Here is a 21,876-nt window from a genome sequence, read left to right as displayed (position 1 = left end):
GAGAGAAAAAAAAAACAAAGAACAAAAAAGGATGAAAACAAATGAAATATGGCTAATGTAGAATTTAGATGGTATGCTAAGTGAATGGAGGAAATGAATTTAATAATAACAAGGAAAGATGAATTTATGTTATTGACAAAATATGCTACACTTAAGTATGCTTTGTTTCAGTTCAGCTTAAATCGCATAAATAATCAATTTGTTTTTATTCTTTCACTTTGTTGGGTAAAGATTTTAACGGAGCATTTTTAACTTCACGCAGCACATGGACTATAAAATCAAGACAGCGTTACTGAAGCCAAAGCTCTTATGTTAAAATCTTTACCCTTGTGTTGTCTAAGACTTAAGATACTGAAGACATGCATTAAGACAGCCTGGTAGACAGTTGTTTGATTATTTCCAAAATTCGGTGTTATATAATGTTTGAATACATGCGTTAAAAATGACCAAGTGAACACATATACATACATTCAGACAATATATCCAGTGTTGTCAAAAAGATTTAAACAAGAATATATATGTTATTGTTTAAAATCTTAAATAGATATTATAGACAAAGTCACTGACACATAGGTCCGAGGTGAGTTTTGACATTTAAATATTAGATATAATTTTGCCTCAAAATCCATCCAGAACCCACGTGTCGGTGACTTTAGATACATAAATTTCCTGTCCACATGAGGGTAGGAGATTTGGTTCCGACTCGACTCCATCAAAAGGAAGCCATCCCACATGGGGACACCGAGATTTGGTTCCGACTCATCTTTCAGGAAGACGGATCAAAAGAAAAGAAATGCTAAATTTTTTAAGGTAAGAAATGATTTAATAAGGAAAATAACAAGAGTACTTGTTTGCATGATATGATAAATTTAATTAAAAAATACAATATAGTTTCTTTATGAGAGAAATTATTTTATTCCATTGGATTACGTATTGAATTGAATCAATATTCAATTTTTAAATATGTTAATCAATATTCACTTTGAAAAGGAAAAGTGTTCCATTCCATGTGATTAGTTTTGGAATCTCTGAAGACTGCATATGTATCAATTTGGGAATATGAAAAGAGTGATCAAGGAGAAAGGGAAATATTAAAAAAAACAAAAAAAAGTTGGAAGCAAAGCATCAACAACAACCTAAAAAAGGAATATCAATCTTTCGTGCACTAATGTTTCCAACACTTTAATCAAAGTGTCAACCTTTCACAGATACTCAAAACACACTTCCACACACCCTGAATAGAAGAAAGCAATGCATGTTTAATTTCTACATGCCATGACTTGATTAATTAAATTTTATTTCACATTGGAGATTTTTTAAGAGAAACATCACTAGTTTTGCTGAAATGTATAGTTTAAAATAAGTTGAAGAAAATAATAAAGATTAATTCTTCATCAAGTGCAGTCTGTAATAAATGAGAAAAAAAAATAGAGAACAAAAAAGGATGAAAAGAAATGAAATATGGCTAATGTATAATTTAGATGATATGCTAAGTGAATGGAGGAAATGAATTTAAAATTACAAGAAAATATGAGTTTATATTATTGTCAAAATATAGTACACTAAAGTATATTTTGGTTCAGTTCAGCTTAAATCACATAAATAATCAATTTGTTTTTATTCTTTCACTTAATTTGTTGGGTAAAGATTTTAACAGAGCAGTTTTCACTTCATGCAGCACATGGACTATAGAATCAAAACAGCGCTGCTTAAGCCAAAGCTCTTATGTTAAAATCTTTACCCTTGTATTGTCCTGCTCTGTACTAGTTTATCTGGAATTTGGTCCTGCCCTGTACTTAATTAAGTCAAAATGAAGTCATTTAAAGCTAACTATTTCCTTTATAAAGAACTCAAATTGTGTGCCCAAGCATACTTTTCTTTTTCTTTTTATATTTCCCTTTCAACTTTTATACCCAATGTCTTATTTTTTTTCTTTTCTTTTTTCTTTACTAGTGAAGTACCCGTGCGTTGCAACGGAGATTGAAATATTATTGTTGACCGAGTTTATGTCATAAATATTATTTTGGGACAGACTTGCAACAAAAAACATTCAAAGAAAGCCTCTACATTGAAAAAAAAGGATAATAACACTAAGAGAATATATATATATAAAAAAAAAAAAAAATCCAGCTTATAATACAAAGCCAACTATAAAACTATCTACATAGAATGCCTCAGTAACAAAATATCATCAAGTAATAGGAATTTCACATATCGTAACTCTCACTCCTAGTCTAGAAAACTAATACTAATATTTAATAATATTATACATGCGTCCATGTGCTCAATTTTGCAATGTAAAGTGGTCAATTGGTTTAAAATACTGATCTCCTTGCCTGGCCAGGAAACAAAATGCACCCAAAACCATTATCTACATCCGATTCTACCCCAAACAATTTCCAAATTAATTGATGATGTCGTCACCATACGACCCCACTTTTGTAGTGTTATGCTTTTGATTCCAATGCCAAAAGGATCTTCTTTCTTGAACCCAAGAAACAAGAGAAAAATCACCAACCTCTTTGTCCGTAGAACAGAACTGCAAACAAAATCTAACATAGATATACTGCATACAAGAAGATCAAATAATTTAAACATAAAAATGAAAAGGGAACATGGTGCTGCCCCGTAACATGCGCACAAGGGAGATGCACATGTGCACAAATACACAAGCTTTGGTTGACTCCATAGAGTTGGTTCTTAGTTACTTGTGCATGACAATATAATAATTAGTTTCACCAGAAATGACTAAACAGTATTCTATCCATTGATCCAGTCTTAAGTGCAGTTTGTCATCTTGGTAGATACTCACCTCAACCCTTTTATTCGCAAATTATATAATTCCATTTAGCTTAAACTTAAAAAGGTATAATTCCATGCAGCTACCTGCAATATCATTCCAAAAAAAAAAAAACGGAAATAAAAAAAGGGAAAAAATAAATTCTTGTAGCACCTAAAAACTGAGAAATTTTTAACTGTTGTGCTAAGTGTCAATTGCATAGAAAATGAGCCTTTCAGACCTAGTTTATAGGCAAAGACCGTGAAGAACATCTTCTTGCCTATAGGTTGATTAATTTGTTGCTATGCCCTCTAAAATAAAGAAACAGTGTAACCCTCCAAAACCCAAATTACCATATATATGCTTGGGATTTTGCATGGTAGTACATAATAAACTTCAGAGGTTACAGAGATTATAACAGAAACATGACCAATATATGACATAAAAGAGCTTAGCAAAATAACCAATGAAAATAACATAGCACTGACCTGTTTGACACGCTTGAAGACTCCAATTTGGGTCCCATATGCAGCAAAGGTATAATTTTTGAAATATGTAGGGGCTCGAATCTTCTTAGGCACTTAAGGTCGTGAAAACAAAACACCCATTTAACCCCAAATGAAAACCACCAGTACGAAGGCACGGTATGTACTGGATTATAAAAGTATGCTTAAGAGTAATGAATTCTTGAAACCAACCCTATAGAAAAGGTTGTTCATGAAGCGAGCGAGATTGAAAGGTCATAAACCAGATATGAAAATAAGTGGGCTTTCTATTTCACCATGTCCCAAACAGTTTGTCATGCTTTTCATTTCTCTAGAAGCATGGCATGATCATTAAAACTAAAGGAATAGATGCATAATTCAATATAAGGGTATAATGGTCAATATTCTAATAAAAATCCTAATGCATTATCTATTGGACCTTAATGCAAAATCCAGAGCCTCCCTTCCTGCAAAATCCTTTAACCCTAAAGACACACTCATTTCTTTGTTTGCAGAGTCCCCAAACCACACAGATAAACCATGTGTGCCACACCTTTTCCCTTTTTGAAAACCTGTCAGAGCATGAATTTTTGAAGGCCTTAAATGAGTCATACCATATACACTCTACTCTCCCTCTCGCTCTCTCTCTCTCTGTCTATAACGGAGAAAAACAAAATGGTACCTATCATAAAAATAAGAAGAAACATTACAATTACGTAAAAGCCAGAAGAGTAAATGGAAATTGAAGAAGGCTACTTTAATTTTCTTTAAAGTGTCTATAAAAATAAGAAGAGACATTACATTAGAAATATATTGCAGAATTGAAGGGGGGTTTATGCAAAATTTTATTGGTTACATGTTCCACTATAAGAAGTTAAGTAGACAACACTTAATTGTATTGATAGTGCGACCAATTAAGTATTTTGTCGTGAATTGCTTAAGCTTTATTTGATGTCCCTAAAAAAATATGTTCCAGCAGAAATGCAAAATCTGATTTTAGAATTATAACTTGGTCAACAAATTAATTAACACATATTACCCGGTCTCAGAGGTGGGTCCCTCTGCATCATGTTGACCATTGCAGAGAACAAATCAGGCTGGTTTCTGAGGAAGTATTTGGCTGAGCGCTTGGCTGACTCGTATTGAATTGCTGAGCATTTGGCTGACTCGTACTCGTCTCGAAACTGATCATACAGCTCATCCAATTTCCTGTTCTGCTTGATAAAAACCAGATTAATTAAATATTAATAATGGTGATTATAATCATTACTTATTTATATAGCATCGACAAACATTATAGTAATGCTGTCGCAGTTTCATACATCTGAAAGTTTGTAAATAACAGACGGGCACTAATGTATGTACAAGTTTGTAATATAAATTGACTGGCACCCAGGATAACCCAGTACAAAACAAATCAGTACAATATTTACAGGTTATGGTACCAGGACTGTGCTTTGTTTTAAATAATTTTCTAGGATGAAAAATGGCATTACCACTGCATTAAGCAAGTGGGTTTTAACCAGTAGCACCCTGATTTTTGTAAAGGATTATATATATATCACTTGAGCCCCTTATCTCCTTATACAGAAGACCCAATATATCCTTGGGTATCTTATAAAGTATAGTATATTCCTTTTTCAAATAAAAGTATAACAAGACATCACAAAATAATTACTTTCTTATTAAGGGAATAGATATAGTTCCTGAATTATGTAGGGTCATAAATGGTATTCTGGTATTCTATTCATATCTTTTGCAGGAAACATGCAACACTTCTAAAGTCTTTAGGTAACATATGCAAATATATAGCATTGTAAATAGTACCTCCATTTTCTTCCCAATAATTACTTCCTGACATTGTACCACTTGTAAGCAAGTGGGTTTTAACCAGTGGCACCCTGATTTTTGTAAAATTGGAATTAGTAATCCGCTATCTTGCCGCATGCTTCCTGCTGTGTTATTAGACGACCTCCATTGCCCCCCTCCCCTCCCTTTAATGGAGACTCAATCTCCAGCTCTGTAGAAACAAAGATTGTAGATAACCGTAGTGAAGAAAGGCTAAAAGGGTACCACACTCAGCATTTCTCATGTTGAATCAAAGCACTATTTAAATAACACGAACTGGGAAATTGATCTGTTGTTTAAATAGTAACACAGCAACAATGCCAATCTTTCAATTGATTGCTCTTTCTTTTCTTTTAAAAATAGAAGTTGACTATATTGAGCGGGAAACAACATAAATACTGGAATCAGATGATATAGTTGGATGAGCCAATTCAGAGGTGGTTTCCATTAACCTTTATTTGGCAATTCAATCTCCATTTCGTAAATTCAAAGAATTGCTGAGACAAAGGTAGTACGTACCTGGGATTTTCTTCACTTGTATGGTCTTCATTCTTCAATGCAAATTCAGGATTTGGAAATTGACAACAATAGTGACTCTTCAATGCAAATTCAGGGTCTATATAACCCGGCAAAAAGCATCGTCAGTCAAAACATTATTCAGACGAATATTTTGTTTTTCATTTTTTGACTTCTTTATAGTCGGTTTGAGAATTTTGATTATTTTTATTTTAAATGTTTAACCCCTATATGTTTAATTCCAAAACGTGTTCACAAGTTATTCTAAACCCATTGTTTGATTATTCTAAACATGTTCACAAGTTATTCTACATTATTTTTTTTTCTATATATCAAAATAAATAATTTAAATATAAGATACTGAAGACATGCATTATGAAAGCCGGTTAGATAGTTGTTTGATTTTTTTCAAAATTCAGTGTTATATAATGTTTGAATACATGAGTTTAAAAGGACAAAGTGAACACATATAAATGTACATTCAAACAATATATCCAGTGTTGCCAAAACAATTTAAACAAAAATATGTTATTGTTAAATATCTTAAATAGAGATATCATAGGCGAAGTAGGAAAATTCCCTCAGACTAAACCGAACTGAATTAATTTGGATCAAATGATTTGAATTTTTTGGTTTAATTGTTTGGTTCAATTTACTTTTTAAAATTAAATTATAACTTTTGTTTGGTTCGATTTTGAAATTTTCAAAACCAAAATAACTAAACCGACCGAACTTTTATATATTATGAATGAGGAGGGTTCTAATACACCCAAATGCACTCTATTTTTCAAATATTTTTCTCCATTTTTCAAAGCCTGAATAGTCAATCCGAACCGTTAGATGCAATTTATATATTAAGATGTGCTTGGAGACCAAATTTTACATTTTTTGGAATTGTTTTACTATTTATTAAGCCATTTTGAAAATCGCTGATTTTACATTTTCTGGACCATTGGATCAGCGATTTTCAAAGTGGCTTAATAAATAGTAAAAAAATTTCAAAAAATATAAAATTTGGTCTCCAAGCACATCTTAATATATAGATCGCATCTAACGGTTCGGATTGACTATTCAGGCTTTGAAAATGAAGAAAAAGGATTTGAAAAATAGGGTGCATTTGGGTGCATTTGAACCCTCCTCATTATGAATTTGGTTCGAACCGCCCTAGTTTATTTCTTAATACCCCAGTTTATTTCTTAATCAACTGTTTTAAATATTTTTGTTTATTTCTTAATATCCCACTTTATTTATTAATACCCCGATTTATTTTGCAATATACTTCGATTTATTATAAATCAATTACTTTAAATTAAAAATAATATATTTCGGTTTGAATCGTACAAACCGAAATAAAACTTTGGTTTGATTCGGTCCGATTACAATGCTAAATCAGTTCGGTTCGGTTCTATTTTTAAAACTGAATTATAACTTTGGTTTGCTTAGCTCGGTTCGGTTTCAACCGAACCGAACCGATGAATACCCCTACCTATAATGACTCCACTGGAACCGGATCACCCGCTTCCCTATGCGCAATAAATTTCTATCTTTGAAGCCACTGACACGTGGATCTGGGATGGGTTTTGGGATGAACATCTGTTGTTATTTTTGTGCATGAATAGTGTTCCTGCTATTCCTGCTTTTCTAAATTCAATCATTGAATTTTTTCGAAATGCATGCACTGAAAAGTTATAAAAAAAAGTTGAAAAAAGTTGCTTTGAGATTTGTTCCCGAAAAAAATTGAACTGTTGGATTCGGAAAAGCAGGGATAGCATAGTTACTGTTCACGATAAGAGAATAGCAGCAAATTTGATTTCTGAGTTATGTGCCTCAAAACTCATTCTGAACTCATATGTCAATGACTTTAAAGACAAAAAATTTCTGCCTAGATGATTCGGTTCTGACTCCACTCCACCGAAAATAAGCCATCCAAAAAGAATATGGACTCATCTTTGAGGAAGACAAGGACAGATCAAAGGAAAATAAATGCTAAATTCCCCACATCATGTGCTCTGACCTGTCATGCGCAGATTTCAAGACTAGAAATCCTTGTATATATTGCTTAATTAGTTCGCCAACAATGGAAAAATAATTGCGTTTATTTGTCATTCTTTTGTTCTCATATATACCTATATGTATTCCATTGTCAATAACTTATTTTTGAAGGTAAGAAATGATTTAATATGGAAAATAACAAGAGTACTTGTTTGCATGATATGATAAATTTAATTAAACAATACTCTATAGTTTCTTTATGAGAGAAATACTTCTATTCCATCGGATTAAGTACTTAATTGAATCAATATTCAATTTTTCAATCTGTTAATCAATGTTCAATTTGAAAAAGAAAAGCGTTAATCAATATTCAATTGGATTTAGTCTTGGTACTTTTTTGAATCTCTGAAGGCTGCAGATGTATCAATTTGGGAATGAGGTCCGTGTAGGCCCAATAAGGCTCTAACAATTGGACCCCTAAAAATTAACGAATTGGCGACTGATACACAGTTACTAAGTTCTAGTTTAATCACAAAAAGGAATGAACCTTCTGACCGCCTCCAGGGTAGCACATGAAGATAGAACATTGGTAAAAGTGAACTGGGTTGGGACAATACCAGCCCTTACCATTGCAAAAAATGTATCAACAGCCTCTCTGAACCGACCCAGTCGGTTGAACCCGACAATCATGGTAATCCATGAGACCCAGTCTCTCTGGGGTATTTTGTCAAACAGTTCTTGTGCAGTGTTGATTCTCCCTACCTTGGCGTGCATGGAAAGAATGGAGTTCCAGGAGATGATATCTCTGTTAGGCATTTCATCGAACAACTTCTGGGCATCAGAGAAACTTTTAACAGATTAGTTTTGGCTTCATACAGTGCAGAAACTATGTGTAGTGCTGGTTTCATTCTATAGTCTGTGTGCTGCATGAAGTCAAAACTACTCTGTTAACATCTTTACTATGTTGGAGCAGTATGACTAGAAAACCAACTATGTAACATGTGCATTGAAGATACATGTAGAAGGTGCGAATTAATTATAAATTAATAAAAAAAAAATCTCAAATTGATTATTTTTATGAGTTGGGTGTCTGACTACAACTAATAATTATAATTTATTTAATTTTAAAACAAAGAATTCTTGATTAGATTGGTTGGAGACTACAATATATACACAATATACAATTTTACATTTGTTTTGAAAATATTTATATACTATGTCAAATGTGATATCAATATATTATTACATCAGAAGTGTAAAATTAGACTCATAAGAAAAAAATAAAAAATAGAGCAAGAATATAAATGTAAAACAAAAAATTCACTAGGCAATTATAATCAAATCTACAATCAAAATCATGGCTTTACAACCTTGGATTATCATACAAATGTTCATCATTTACATTTTAGATTATATCTCTCATGTTTCATCATCCAAAGAGCTAATTGGCATCTCAAACTGAGCATCCCCAAAAGAACTTATCACAATGCCTCTGACAAATTCATCCACATCCCACCCTTCTTCTTGCATTCTTCGCATGTACTCGAGTGCCTCTTTCGGCATTCCATTATTCACATACCCCAAAATGAGCAACTTCCAAGTGACCAAGTTTCTCTCGGTCATTTCATCAAACACCTTCTGAGCATCCTTCACGTCCCCGCATTTCATGTACATGTCAAGGAGCGAAGTCCCCACAAAAACATTACTTATCGCTTGTTCATGTTTGTTCACAAATGCATGTATCCTATGGCCATATCTATTGGATTCCAATTTGGCACATGCACCCAAGGTCGATGAATAGGTAAAATCATTAGGCCGAACACCATCCCATAACATGTCAGCTAACAACTCTAAGGCCTCGACATTTTGTCCCAAATTCTTATAACCCGATATCAAGGCGGTCCATGAAATGGTATCTCTTTCAGGCATTCTTTCTAGAATCTTCTCTGCATACCCATATTCATGGCATTTGCAATAGACCCAAATGAGAGTTGTGGAGAATCGAATGTTATCCGAGAAGAGATTCTTTACGACTTGTGCATGGATTTCTTTTGCAATGTAGAGAGATTGTAGGGACCCACAAGCGTATAAAATACTTAATATGGTCTCGCTAACTGCCCATACTCGCCGATTTTTCATTTTGTGGAAAAGTGAAATAGCCTCATAACCAAGGCCGTTTTGGGCATAACCAAAAATCATTGAGGTCCATGTAATTGAGTTTCTCCTGTGCATTTTTTCGAACACTAACCTTGCATCTGATATTTCGCCGCACCTTGCATACATAGCTAACAGAGAACTCCCCACATATACATCATTTTTAAACCGGCCTTTGGCAATAGCAGCGTGCAGTTGTTTACCGCTTTTTAAGGCTTTTTCATCCCCGCAAGCTTTCAAAACACTAGAGATAGTGAACTCATTTGGAGATAAGTCGTCATTCTCCATAGCTGAAAACATTGAGAAAGCCTCTTGACAATGGCCGTGTTGCACGTAAGCTGCTATAATTGTAGTCCAGGCAACAACATCTCGTTTAGACATTCTATCAAACACCTTATTGGCACTTGTTATATCCTCATATCGGGCATAGAAATGTACTAAAACACTCTCCACAATTAAATTAACAGCATCTCTTTTTATTGCACAGGCATGGAGTTGCCTACCTAGGTCAAAATCACCTTGCTCGGTACAAAGCTTCAACAAACAAACATAGGTATAACTATTAGCACCAATACCATCATTTACCATCTCTAAAAACAAATGTAACACCTTGTCACCAAGACCCATTAACCGATAACCCTCTAAAAGCATACTATAAGATACAACATCTCTCTTGTACATTCCATCGAACACCTTCTGTGCAGCATCTAATTCTTCTACTCCAATATACGCAAACATAATATCCTTAGCTACATATCCTAAATGGCTTAAATAGAGTCTAATTGAAAGCGCATGCCACTGTTTCACCTCATCTAATGTTGTACATGATCTGAGATAGGAAACAAGAATTGTTCTGATATTTACAAAATCCTGAATCAGATTTTGTACAACAGAGGTGGAATCAGAGCATGGCGCTGTTAACTGGATACTGGTAGGGAAAGATAAAGATAGAGACTTTAAAGAACCTTTTTGGGTTTTTTTGTAAAAGGGAAATGTGGTAAAACAGCTATGTGGCAATGGAGAGAGGTGAGATGATTGGATTTGGAAAGGAGTTGTGGAGAGAAATGAGAGCATTGGGAGAGGAAATAAAACAAGTGGAAAGATAAATAAAAGAAGAAGAGAGCAACTAAATAAAGAGATTGGATTTGAGGTTTAGAATTGGAGCTCATTTTTTTTGGTTCTGAGAAAATGGATTCTGATTCTCATTTGTTTCAGCCACACAAAATGAAATGAGTAACGGATATGTAGTGAGGTTTTCTGTGGCAAGGGATTTAAAGTTTTGTGCTGCCAACAGCAACAACAGGTCTCTCTTTCTTTTTTTTCTTTTTTTATATTGTCAAAAAGATATTTTTGGACATAATTTTACGTCTACTTTAAAAATTAATGTCTAATTTAAAAAAATTAAAATATTTTTGAATACTTTACCTACTCAGCACGCATAGTGACAAATGAATTATTTGGGTTCGGTTTGGGGGATCAAAAATTCGTGATTCTGGAATAATTCAGATATAATTCGGGAATGATTCGGAATTATCCGGATAAAAAATCTCAGTCCTGAAAGAGAGCAAAAAAATAAAAAATTATTGTTATTGGAAAAATTATGGAATTATTCGGGTTTAATTCTGTCAAAATTCAGTCAACCGAATAATTCGGCTTTCGATTCGATATCACCCAAAAAAGAATTATTCGGATATAATTCGAATATCTTGTCACTATGCTCAGCAGTAACACAGTCAATTATATACACAGAGGTTTTCTGTGGCAATGGATCTCAACAATTTTTTGCTGTCAAGTAGGTCTCTATTGTTCTTCTTCTTCTTCTTGTTTATTTTTTGAGGATTTAATGCTGTCAGATGGAGCATTTTCTTTTCTATTAATTATTCTTTAGCAATTGGATATATTTTTCTAAATGTACTACTTCAGATTTAAACAGTTATGTGCTGTCAAGCATAATAACAAGGTGTGCATTTTACCCGAAATTTTTAAAATTACCATTTTATAAAAAATGTTAAACCAAAACACCAGTTCTGGCTGTTTTTTACAAAAATCGCATGGCCGCTTGCCCTGGAAGCGGCCACATGGAGCTTGGCCGCTTTGGAGGGAAGCGGGCACCTATTATGGGCCGCTTTGGGGGCCAGCGGCCACTGTTCATTTTTTTTTTTTTTTTTTTTTTTTTTTGAAAACAGAATTTTATTTTTATTGTTTGTATTAAAATATTAGAAATGTTGAACATATTTCTTTGAAAATAGATGAAATACAATATAATTTGATTTATTAGAAAGACTGCAACAAATAACGCGGATCAATATTTTTCAGGCCGGATTTTTCGCGGTTGTAAGAAAAATTAATATATTTCTTTATGTGTTATTGGAAAATAATAAAAATACTTAGATTCTGAGTTATTGATCCCGGTTCAAAATTCACTTCTAGGTAATACAAAAAATATTATGATCCTTCTAGTACATTTAATTTTTAAAAAGTTGTATCTATTTTTAGAATTATTTTTAATATGAAAGTAATTTAGTATGGACAAATCAGGTTGTGACACATCATAATTATGATAAATTGGACCATCTAAATTGTGACGCATCATAACATATGCAAAAAAAGGTTTGCACGCCCATGCAATTGAGCCATCTAAAGTGTATTTACTTTCCTCTTAATGTGTAACACTTGGAAGTTCGGAACCTTTGATGACAAAAACAGAAATAGACAGGTTTGCATCAACTTTATACGAGCGTGCCAATTTGCACTCACTGGTGGTTGCTTAATTGGTTTCTAGTCTATTCAGCTTTTAACCGAATTAGAAAACTTTGAACTAATTGTTTCAGTTTTTTTTTTTTTTTTTTTTTTTGAAATGAACTAGTTTGGTTCAATTTTTAATCTATTTCGGTTTTTCTATTAATTGGTTTGATTAATATTATGATCCTTCTAGTTCGAAATGAACTAGTTTCGGTTTTTCTATTAAGGATCATAATGCACTAGAAGGATCATAATATTTTTAAAAATAGATATAACTTTTTATAAATTAAATATATTAGAAAGATCACAATATTTTCTGGATTACCTAGAAGTGACTTTTGAACCGGGATCAATAACTCAAAATCTAAGTATTTTTATTATTTTCCAATAACACATAAAGAAATATATTAATTTTTCTTACAGCCACGAAAAATCCGGCCTGAAAAATATTGATCCGGTTATTTGTTGCAGTCTTTCTAATAAATCAAATTATATTGTATTTCATCTATTTTCAAAGAAATATATTCAACATTTCTAATATTTTAATACAAACAATAAAAATAAAAAAAAATTCTGTTTTCAAAAAAAAAAAAAAAAAAAAAAAAAATGAACATTGGCCGCTGGCCCCCAAAGCGGCCCATAATAGGTGCCCGCTTCCCTCCAAAGCGGCCAAGCTTCATGTGGCCGCTTCCAGGGCAAGCGGCCATGCGATTTTTGTAAAAAACAGCCAGAACTGGTGTTTTGGTTTAACATTTTTTATAAAATGGTATATTTAAAAATTTCGGGCATTTTACTCGCAAATATAATATTTTTTTGACGTTTTCGAATCAAACACCAAATAAAATACAGAAAAACGTATGATATATTTTATTCGCGAATAAAACACGAATCACAAATTATTTGTGAAAAAAATGCGAATTTATATATATATATATATTGTAGTACCAAATTATTTCCGAATTATATCCGAATTATTCCTGAATCACGAATTTTTGACCTCGTCAAACCGAACCTGAATAATTCGTTTATCACTATGTTGTCAAGTGCAACAACAAGTTTCTCTTTCTTTTATTTTTATTTTTTGCTGAAGAGGATTATATTGTGTGAGTTTGTTGATGTGGTTTATGAATATTGTTAAGATTTCAAAAAAAAAATTGACACGTAATTCTACTTCTAATTTAATTTAAAGAATAATTATTCTTAAATTTATTATATTTTCAAATTTTTTTATCGATTTGACTACATAGATTTACATTAAGAAACTTGAAAGAGGAAACAACCAAATTTGAATGACAGAAGCCTTTTCCAAATTCATTTTTTTTTAAATCATACCACACCATTCTCCAATTATGAAACCATACACACACCATCTCCTCAGAAAGAAAAACCAACAAATTTACTTGATATAAAAGTCAAGCAATACAACTATCTAATATTCACAACAAATCTATTATTTAAATTTTAAACTTATGACATCTTATACAAAAAGCATTACTTATTGTCACTAAATCAAAAACTAGTTCTCTTTCTTTTCTTTTATTTTTATATATCTTATATTCCTTTACATTTGGTTTCATGCTAAGCTATACAATTTCTCAAAAAGTTTGAACAAGGAAACATCCAAATTTGAATAACAGAAGCCTTTTCCCTCCAACTTCCAATCAATCTCCTTTCTTTAAAATCATACCACATCATTTTCCAATTATGAAACCATACAGACACCATCTCCTCCTCAGGATGAAAAACCAACAAATTTACTTGATTTGGGTTATTAATTTCATAATCTCTCCTTCCCATAATTTCTCTCAAATTAATTTCATTCTTCAAACCCCATTTTCTATTCAAATAATTCGTCACCCAAATCTTCAACTTGTTTCCATTAATATGCGCATAGTGAAGGCGGCCGTGGCAGTGACCGACACGACTAAGCATGTTTATCGACTCGGGCATCCGAATCAACTTGCACGAGAATTTCATCAAATTCATAGCAACAAGCATATTTGGGTACACTAGAACGTAGAGGAGGCCGTCGAAATAGTGCTTAGTAGTCGACATTGCATCCGGCTCAATGCCAAATTCAACATCATGCTGGTCCCATTTGCCAGTCTCTGACGAATATATTTCTAGCTGTGCACCTCGGGCCCGCCATGCAGTAAAACATACAACTTTATAGTCAGTTGAGCTATAGGGATCAAATGCCAATATTGATAAATGTGTTTCCTTCTTAGATTTAGGTAAAGAAACCCATGATTTAGTAGCCGTATTTACGACATAAAATGTCGAAGAGGTTGATGCGTAATAGAGAAGCAACCCATTTGAACCATCGACTACCAACAATTTATCATTGAAAGGAAAGAAATCGAGGTTGCAATCTTGAATTGTACCATTTGAAGATGTGTATGCATACCTAGCCTTGTTGAATTGGTCGGATTCAGATCGAAAGAATAGGCTGGTGGCGATTGAAGGGAGCCTTTGTCGGAGATAGTTGTCGGAGATCAACCGGTACCATGATTTCGAGACACATTTAAACCTACACAGAGATTTGAAAGGAAGTCTCACCAAAATCTCCACCAACAAATCATTAGTGATATCACACTCTTTCATTCCTTTTTCACAACTAGACATCAAAATTTTTTGCTCCATTTATTTTCTTGGCAAAACAAGATTTATGCTGAGACCTTTAATTGCAAGGGAAGGAAGGAATCTAATGATTTTTTTTTTTTTTTTTTTGGTGTACTATTGGTTGCTCAAAGAAGAATTGTTTTAACTTTGAAGTAAGGTGTTCAAGTTCAACCTAAATGGGTATATATATAGAGACTTAGAAGCATCTTAATTTCATATTATTGAAATAAGAAAAGATTTGAATTATGTAGACGTGCCCAACAGAAAGACAAAGTCTCACCTTTTACTGGTAAATTACTGGAATACGCCCCAGAATTGAGGAATGGAATATAATTAATTAATTAATTAATTAATTAATTTACTATTATTATTATTATCATTATTAAAAAAAAATATGATCTTGGAGATAGTATTGAAGGTACGGAACATGATACATGACAACACGACTATTGAAGTTTGTTGAAGCATCTCCAATTTAATTTATTTATTATTATTATTATTATCTTGTGGTGCGATGTAAATGGCAAACAAGATTGTAATATGTGGATTTGATTTGATTTGATTTTGTTCTCTCCCTCTGATTTGATTATTATATCATGTTTAGCACAAAACATAGAATAAACCTTAGCATCAGACATATTGTAGGCTTGATGGCCTCTAGGACCGTCTGATCCACTTTAAGATCCATGCAATCCGCTTTAATATTCATGTGCACTCGCCCCAATTTTTGTACACACAAATCTTAAAGCAGATCGAATGGCTCTAGAACCCATCAGACATACTCCGTTCTCTTTTCAGAAAGGTGGGTATATCATGCAACTCAATAAACACAACAGTTTGGGAGACCAAGAAAAAAGAAAGTTACCTTCTTTATTGAATTATTATTTTTTGTTTTAGTAAGGTTCAAAAACAATCAATCAAGAAAAAAAAATGCTTTACATTAAATTTGCTCCGTTCAACATAATTTCACAAGACATTGGTAGCGAAGAAGAGAACTATTCTTGTACAAACACATGAGATTGAGATTTTGCTTATTTAATTAAAGAAACGAAAAATGTTAAAAAAAATGAATTTATATTATACGAGTTCACACACTTGATGCAGATTTGCTCCGATCGGCATCGATCATTGATTTGATGTAGAACTCACCGGCTTTGTATGACGACCTCACCATCGGGCCCGATGCCACGTATCTAAATCCCTGCATTATATTAAAAAGGTGGATATCATACATTTAATTACTAATATTTTCTCATATTTTAATGCTTTGTTAAAGATTAGTTGTAATAATTTTAGTAATTTCATTACTAAAACATTTGACTTAAAACTTAGCTGTATTTTTAATAATTTAATTACAACATTTCACCCTGATGCCAAGGCGTTAAAAGGACCAAATCAGCATTTTTTATTTTAATTCTGATTAGTTTTCATTTAGTTATTTTATTTTATTTTATTGGGGAGGAACCATATCTACAATCTATTGAGAAACAAAGTATGTTACTGCAACGAAAGAGAATAAAGAAGTTAAAGAAAACTAGGGTTACCATTTCAACACCAAGAGCACGGTATCTCTCAAAAGCCTGAGGAGAGACGTACTCAGACACAGGCATATGCCTTTTCGAAGGCCTCATATACTGGCCTAATGTAAACACATCAACTCCAGCTGCCCGTACTTTCTCCATTGTGCTTATTACCTATAAAAAATGATTATAAAAAAATATGAAATAAGAAAATAAAACCTCCAATTGGTCATAATTGTACTCTAATATAACATTAGTAGAACTAATTACAATACTCAAGGGTCAATTAAGGATCAAATCAGCAATTCCATGCCAAAAAGGGAGAATTTCATGTATGCCCATCAAAAACCTCAAAATTACATATTACCCCACTCTAAAATTCATGATATCATATTTACCCCTCTAAAGAAAACTCACAAAATTTACCCAATTAGAAATGAACCATTTGCCCTTGGAAACCGACCAATTAGAAGATTGAACATTTTTCTTATACATTACTATATATTATTATTTTTTAATAAAGGGTAAAATGGGAACTTTGCCAATTCAAATGCATGTTACAATCTAGAACTGAAACAGGAAACTGTGGAATTCCAGCAGGGACCGATATTTTGTTTCTTTTATATCACAAAGAGGAATTTTACAATACCTTATTTCAGTACAGTTTCAATCTCCAAGAACTACTATGTACCAGAGGAAATTTCAATTGGCACAGGTTGATACGAGTTGATAACTATTTCATTTGTTCTGTTATGTGCCTTCTCTGCAAATTCTTTGGTAGTAGGGTAAAATTGTAATTTACACAGCAAATGATAACTTGACATGTAATGTACCAGATGTGACTCTTATCAATTCACAAGGTGACATACCGTACCAGTTAACCTTAACAGGTCTATCAGATTTAACTAACAGTTTCAGACCAATATTGCCACCACAATGCCATTGATTCTACTCTACTAAGACGTGATAAAAAATGACAAACATGCATCCTCAAACATATCAAATACAAAATAGGTACTTATTGTAGAGTGAGGCTATGGTACTATGCATAGCGCATATTAGTCTGTACTATGGATCAATGTTTAACATAATCTCCATAAGAAAAGGTTAAGTGCATACTAAATTTTACATTTTTTGAATTTTTTTATATAGGTAGAAAATCACTACTTTTGAATGGTCTAAGAATTATTAGATCAAATTCTTTTATACCTATCTAAAAAAAATAGTAATAAAAATTCTAAAAAATATAAAATTTGATCTACAAGTTGATGGAAATCATGTTGAACGGTTCAAATCGACTGTCTGGGCTTTAAAAACAAATATATTGATTCATAGTACGGACCAATACGCGCTATGCAGTACCATAGCCTCACTCTTTATTATATTAAAAAGGGCATATTAATCACATGATATGATACCACATAGGAAGAATGACACCTAAAGTAGAAAGTAGAAACTTAGCAAAAACAAAAGGTGTTTTATGGGGTAAAATAGGTACTCTAAAAATTTAAAATGAGTTTTAATATAAAAGACAATAAATTGGGTAAATTTGTGAGTTTTCGAATTTATAAGGGTAAATATGATATTATGAATTTTAGAGGGAGAAATATGTAATTTCAAGATTTTCGAGGGGTATACATGAAATCTCCCCTATCAAAATAGGTGTATTATGGGTACAAGTTTTGGAGATCTTTAAGGAATACCTGATCAGGAGTCTCACCACAGCCGAGCATGATAGAGGTCTTCGTAAGCGTACCAGGAGGGGCATACTCCTTGGCCATCTTGAGAACATCTATCGACTGTTTAAAATTCGCACGGTGGTCCCGCACACTCCTCTGTAACTCCTCCACTGTCTCTATGTTGTGAGCAAGCACATCTAATCCTGATGTGGCAACTCTCTCTACACAGCTTGCATCACCTCGGAAATCGGGTACTACATCAAGCGTATTAATTCAAGTTAGAACCATTGATAAAATAGGGGGAATTTTACGTATACCCCTCAAAAACTTCAAAATTACGTATTTTCCCTCAAGTTAGATAAAGAGTATAATGGGTATCAAATATAAGACCAACATTTTTCTTAAACAAACTACAATTTTTTTATGCTTTTAATAAAAAGTAAAATGAGTATTTTATAAATTTAAAATGTTTTAATATAAAAAGACAATAAAATGGGTAAATTTGAGAGTTTTGGAAGTTATGACGCGGAAATACGTAATTTTGAAGTTTTTGAGGGGTATACATGAAATTCCCCCGATAAAATAAATGGTCAGTCCCAAATCTCAACTACTTTTTGGAATCCTTTGTTCATTAGTTAATTGCTTGATACGCCATTAACTGCCATAAAAGAGCACAAAAAATGAGTAGAACTAGGGTGTACTCAAGTTCACCAAGCCCCTTGGTGTACTCAAGTTCACCAAGCCCCTTGGTGAACTCAAGTCTAAAACCAGTCAAATCGGCTTCAAATGATGAATCCGAAACGTTGAAACCCATCAAACTTACGAGTGATGCGTCTACATGTGAAAATTTTAAACATTCGAATTAATTTAGTATAAAGTCATTCAGTCAAAATAAGAAGGTTAATAAATTAATTTTAATGCATTCATTTTTTGAACGTTTTTTGACTGCTTGACTTTATACTAAATTAATTCGAATGTTTAAAATTTTCACATGTAGACACATCACTCGTAAGGTAGGCAGGTTTCAACGGTTCGGATTCGTCATTTAAAGCCGATTTGACGGGTTTTAGACTTGAGTTCACCAAGGGGCTTGGTGAACTTAAGAACACCCTAGTTCTACTCCACAAAAAACATATAAAAACATAAACAAAGAATCATGACTACAGTACAGACGACTTGTGTACGATCATTTGAAAAATCATGGGATCAACCTTAAATTAGTAAAATCACATCTTACCAAGCGCTTCAATGAGCATCGTGGGTTTCAAAAACTTGAGTTTTTGTACCGTTTCAGCAAAATGCCCGCTTCCTTGATCTGACAAGTCGTCCCGGTCGACACTTGTTATGACCACATAATCAAGACCCCAAGATGCAATTGCCTCAGCCACATTTGTTGGTTCATTCGGGTCAGGTGGCGGTGGGGTCCGTGATGTCTTCACATTACAAAATCTGAAATTTGAAGCGGGTTTTAGAAATAGAGATACATCATTGTCCATGATGTGTTTTTTACTTTTTTTTTATCTAAGACTAATAAATTGGAGAAACAGGAGTCATACATAATTGAGTTTTTATTTAGGTTAGTTTTATAGATATTTGCAGAAACAAAATTATACACATGTCTAGTAAATACCAGTCAGGTCAGTACTGGTAAAATTATGCAACTATCATCAATTAAATGTGATTCTGGCAAAATTTGTCCTAATTTTAACCTGATTTGCTCCTAATTAACCCTCAATTTGACCAAATTCTCTCCTCAATTGCACTAAAAATTTTGAAAGAGAAGAATATGAAGAAAACAAACCTACAACCACGGGTACAGGTATCACCAAGGATCATGATAGTAGCGGTTGCCGTACCAGTTTCACCACCCGACCAGCACTCCCCCAAATTTGGGCACCTCGCCTCCTCACATACTGTGTGCAATTTGAGCTCCCTCAATTTGGCCTTCATTTCAGTGACAAATTATAGTTCACTTCATGTCATTTGCATTGCATCAGTAACAGTAGACAAGATTCAAAACTATGCACAAAAATGCCCCCAAAGTACTACAAAATTTCAGAACCCCCCTTTGAATTTCAAATTGTACTGACCAAAATGCAAATTGAAAATTTCTAAAAAAGTAGAGAGAAAAGGTCACCAAACAGAAATTCAGGTACCAAATTGCACAAAATTGATTGAAGTTTACCTAATAAAAGACAAGTTGCAATTATTTTTATTACCTTAAATGCAACCCAATTGCACGAAATTGATTGATTATTACCTTAATTGCAGTGTATTTGGAACCACCAGGTATAGTTTCCTTCATCCAATCAGGTTTCCTGATGGGGTTCTTCTTGGTACCGACTGGTACGGAGTAGACGAAATCACCAGGAATGGGCATCTCTGAGGAGAGGCGGCGGCGGAGGTCGGCGAGGCGGGAGGGAGTAGGAGAAGTGGGGGAGGCATCTGGGGCTTGAAGGAGAGAAGGGGTGGTGGAGGAAACGGAGCGGGTTAGGGTTAGGGTTAGGGTTTTGGAAAGAGAGAGGATTTGTCGAGGTCTCTGTGGATTCATGGCTCAGTCTCTCTCTCTCTCTCTGGTGGGAGACTGCGGGAAAGAGAACCGGAGAAAAACAAAATTTGTACAAGACCCAAAAGAAAGGGGGAATTTCATGTATACCCCTCAAAAAGTTCAAAATTATATATTTTCCTTATAAAAATTCTAAATATAATAAGATGCGCATAGATCTTAATGCGATTCGCACAGATCGGATGGTAGAGAAACTTTTCAGATTCAAATTGGAATCCAACATGCGTTTTATGCTTTTAATTAAGAGTAAAATAGATATTTTATAAATCTAGAATGAGTTTTAATATAAAAGACAATAAAATAAGTAAATTTGTGAATTTTTGGAATACGTAATTTCAAAATTCACAAGAGAAAATATGTAATTTTAAAGTTTTTGAGGGATATACATGAAATTCCTTGTAAAAATACACAAAAGTAAAGGTTAATATTACATCATATCATTAGAGGTGCTACTTTTACCCGATTACTCGGATCCGATCCGGAACTGAACCGGATCCGACCCGGAACTGAACCGGATCCGACCCGGAACCGATCCGGATCCGATTAATTTGGATAGGGTATGGTTTAAAAAATATAACCGATTAAATTATGGGTATGGATACAAAATTAATAATTTAATATCCGACCCGGATCCGAACCGGAACCGATACTGTAATGGGTAGGATATGGGTATCATTTAATTATCCGACCCATAACCGGACCCGACCCGATACCCGTATAAATACCCGATAAAATATATATTAATAACTCTGCATCAAGTTTTTGTGTTAGATAATATATTTCAGCTAAGCTATAATTTGATAAAACTTAACCAAATTTATGCTATTATTTTACACTACCATTTAATTACATCATTAACTAGCCCTTTAATTACGCCCTTTGATTTTTGTTCTATATTATACACATGTGACATATGACACATGATTGTCAAATTTATTCTTCCATAACCAACTTATTTTATACCTTTTTTCTT

General features: G+C 33.2%; 3 protein-coding genes across 3 annotated transcripts; all 3 read right to left on the bottom strand.

Moving 5' to 3' along the window:
• Positions 1-8,921: 8,921 nt before the first annotated feature.
• LOC144560748 (pentatricopeptide repeat-containing protein At4g18520, chloroplastic-like) lies at positions 8,922-10,969 on the bottom strand. The gene has a single exon (XM_078309991.1). The coding sequence runs from the start codon at positions 10,846-10,848 to the stop codon at positions 9,040-9,042; it is 1,809 nt and encodes a 602-aa protein (XP_078166117.1). The 5' UTR covers positions 10,849-10,969; the 3' UTR covers positions 8,922-9,039.
• A 3,120-nt stretch (positions 10,970-14,089) lies between these two features.
• On the bottom strand, positions 14,090-15,364 carry LOC144560624 (F-box protein At5g49610-like). Its single transcript, XM_078309859.1, has one exon. It carries the CDS (start codon positions 15,157-15,159, stop codon positions 14,095-14,097), a length of 1,065 nt encoding a protein of 354 aa, XP_078165985.1. The 5' UTR covers positions 15,160-15,364; the 3' UTR covers positions 14,090-14,094.
• A 617-nt stretch (positions 15,365-15,981) lies between these two features.
• On the bottom strand, positions 15,982-20,941 carry LOC144560451 (lipoic acid synthase 1). Its single transcript, XM_078309652.1, has 6 exons — positions 20,598-20,941; positions 20,139-20,281; positions 19,575-19,786; positions 18,362-18,591; positions 16,683-16,832; positions 15,982-16,339 (listed from the first exon to the last, which is right to left on the bottom strand). The coding sequence occupies exons 1-6, from the start codon at positions 20,886-20,888 to the stop codon at positions 16,226-16,228; spliced, it is 1,140 nt and encodes a 379-aa protein (XP_078165778.1). The 5' UTR covers positions 20,889-20,941; the 3' UTR covers positions 15,982-16,225.
• Positions 20,942-21,876: the final 935 nt, after the last annotated feature.

This window comes from Carex rostrata, chromosome 10 (genome assembly GCF_964058835.1).
Source record: "Carex rostrata chromosome 10, lpCarRost1.2, whole genome shotgun sequence".
NCBI classification, from domain to species: domain Eukaryota; kingdom Viridiplantae; phylum Streptophyta; class Magnoliopsida; order Poales; family Cyperaceae; genus Carex; species Carex rostrata.
This window is presented reverse-complemented; position numbering and strand designations above follow the sequence as displayed.

Coding starts and splice junctions, on each gene's coding strand:
- LOC144560748 (XM_078309991.1), bottom strand. CDS start 10,848: ATGCTCTCATTTCTCTCCACAACTCCTTTCCAAATCCAATCATCTCAC.
- LOC144560624 (XM_078309859.1), bottom strand. CDS start 15,159: ATGGAGCAAAAAATTTTGATGTCTAGTTGTGAAAAAGGAATGAAAGAG.
- LOC144560451 (XM_078309652.1), bottom strand. CDS start 20,888: ATGAATCCACAGAGACCTCGACAAATCCTCTCTCTTTCCAAAACCCTA. Junction 19,787..20,138: donor ACCTGTACCCGTGGTTGTAG/GTTTGTTTTCTT, acceptor TTCAAATTTCAG/ATTTTGTAATGTGAAGACAT. Junction 18,592..19,574: donor GATGCTCATTGAAGCGCTTG/GTAAGATGTGAT, acceptor CGCTTGATGTAG/TACCCGATTTCCGAGGTGAT.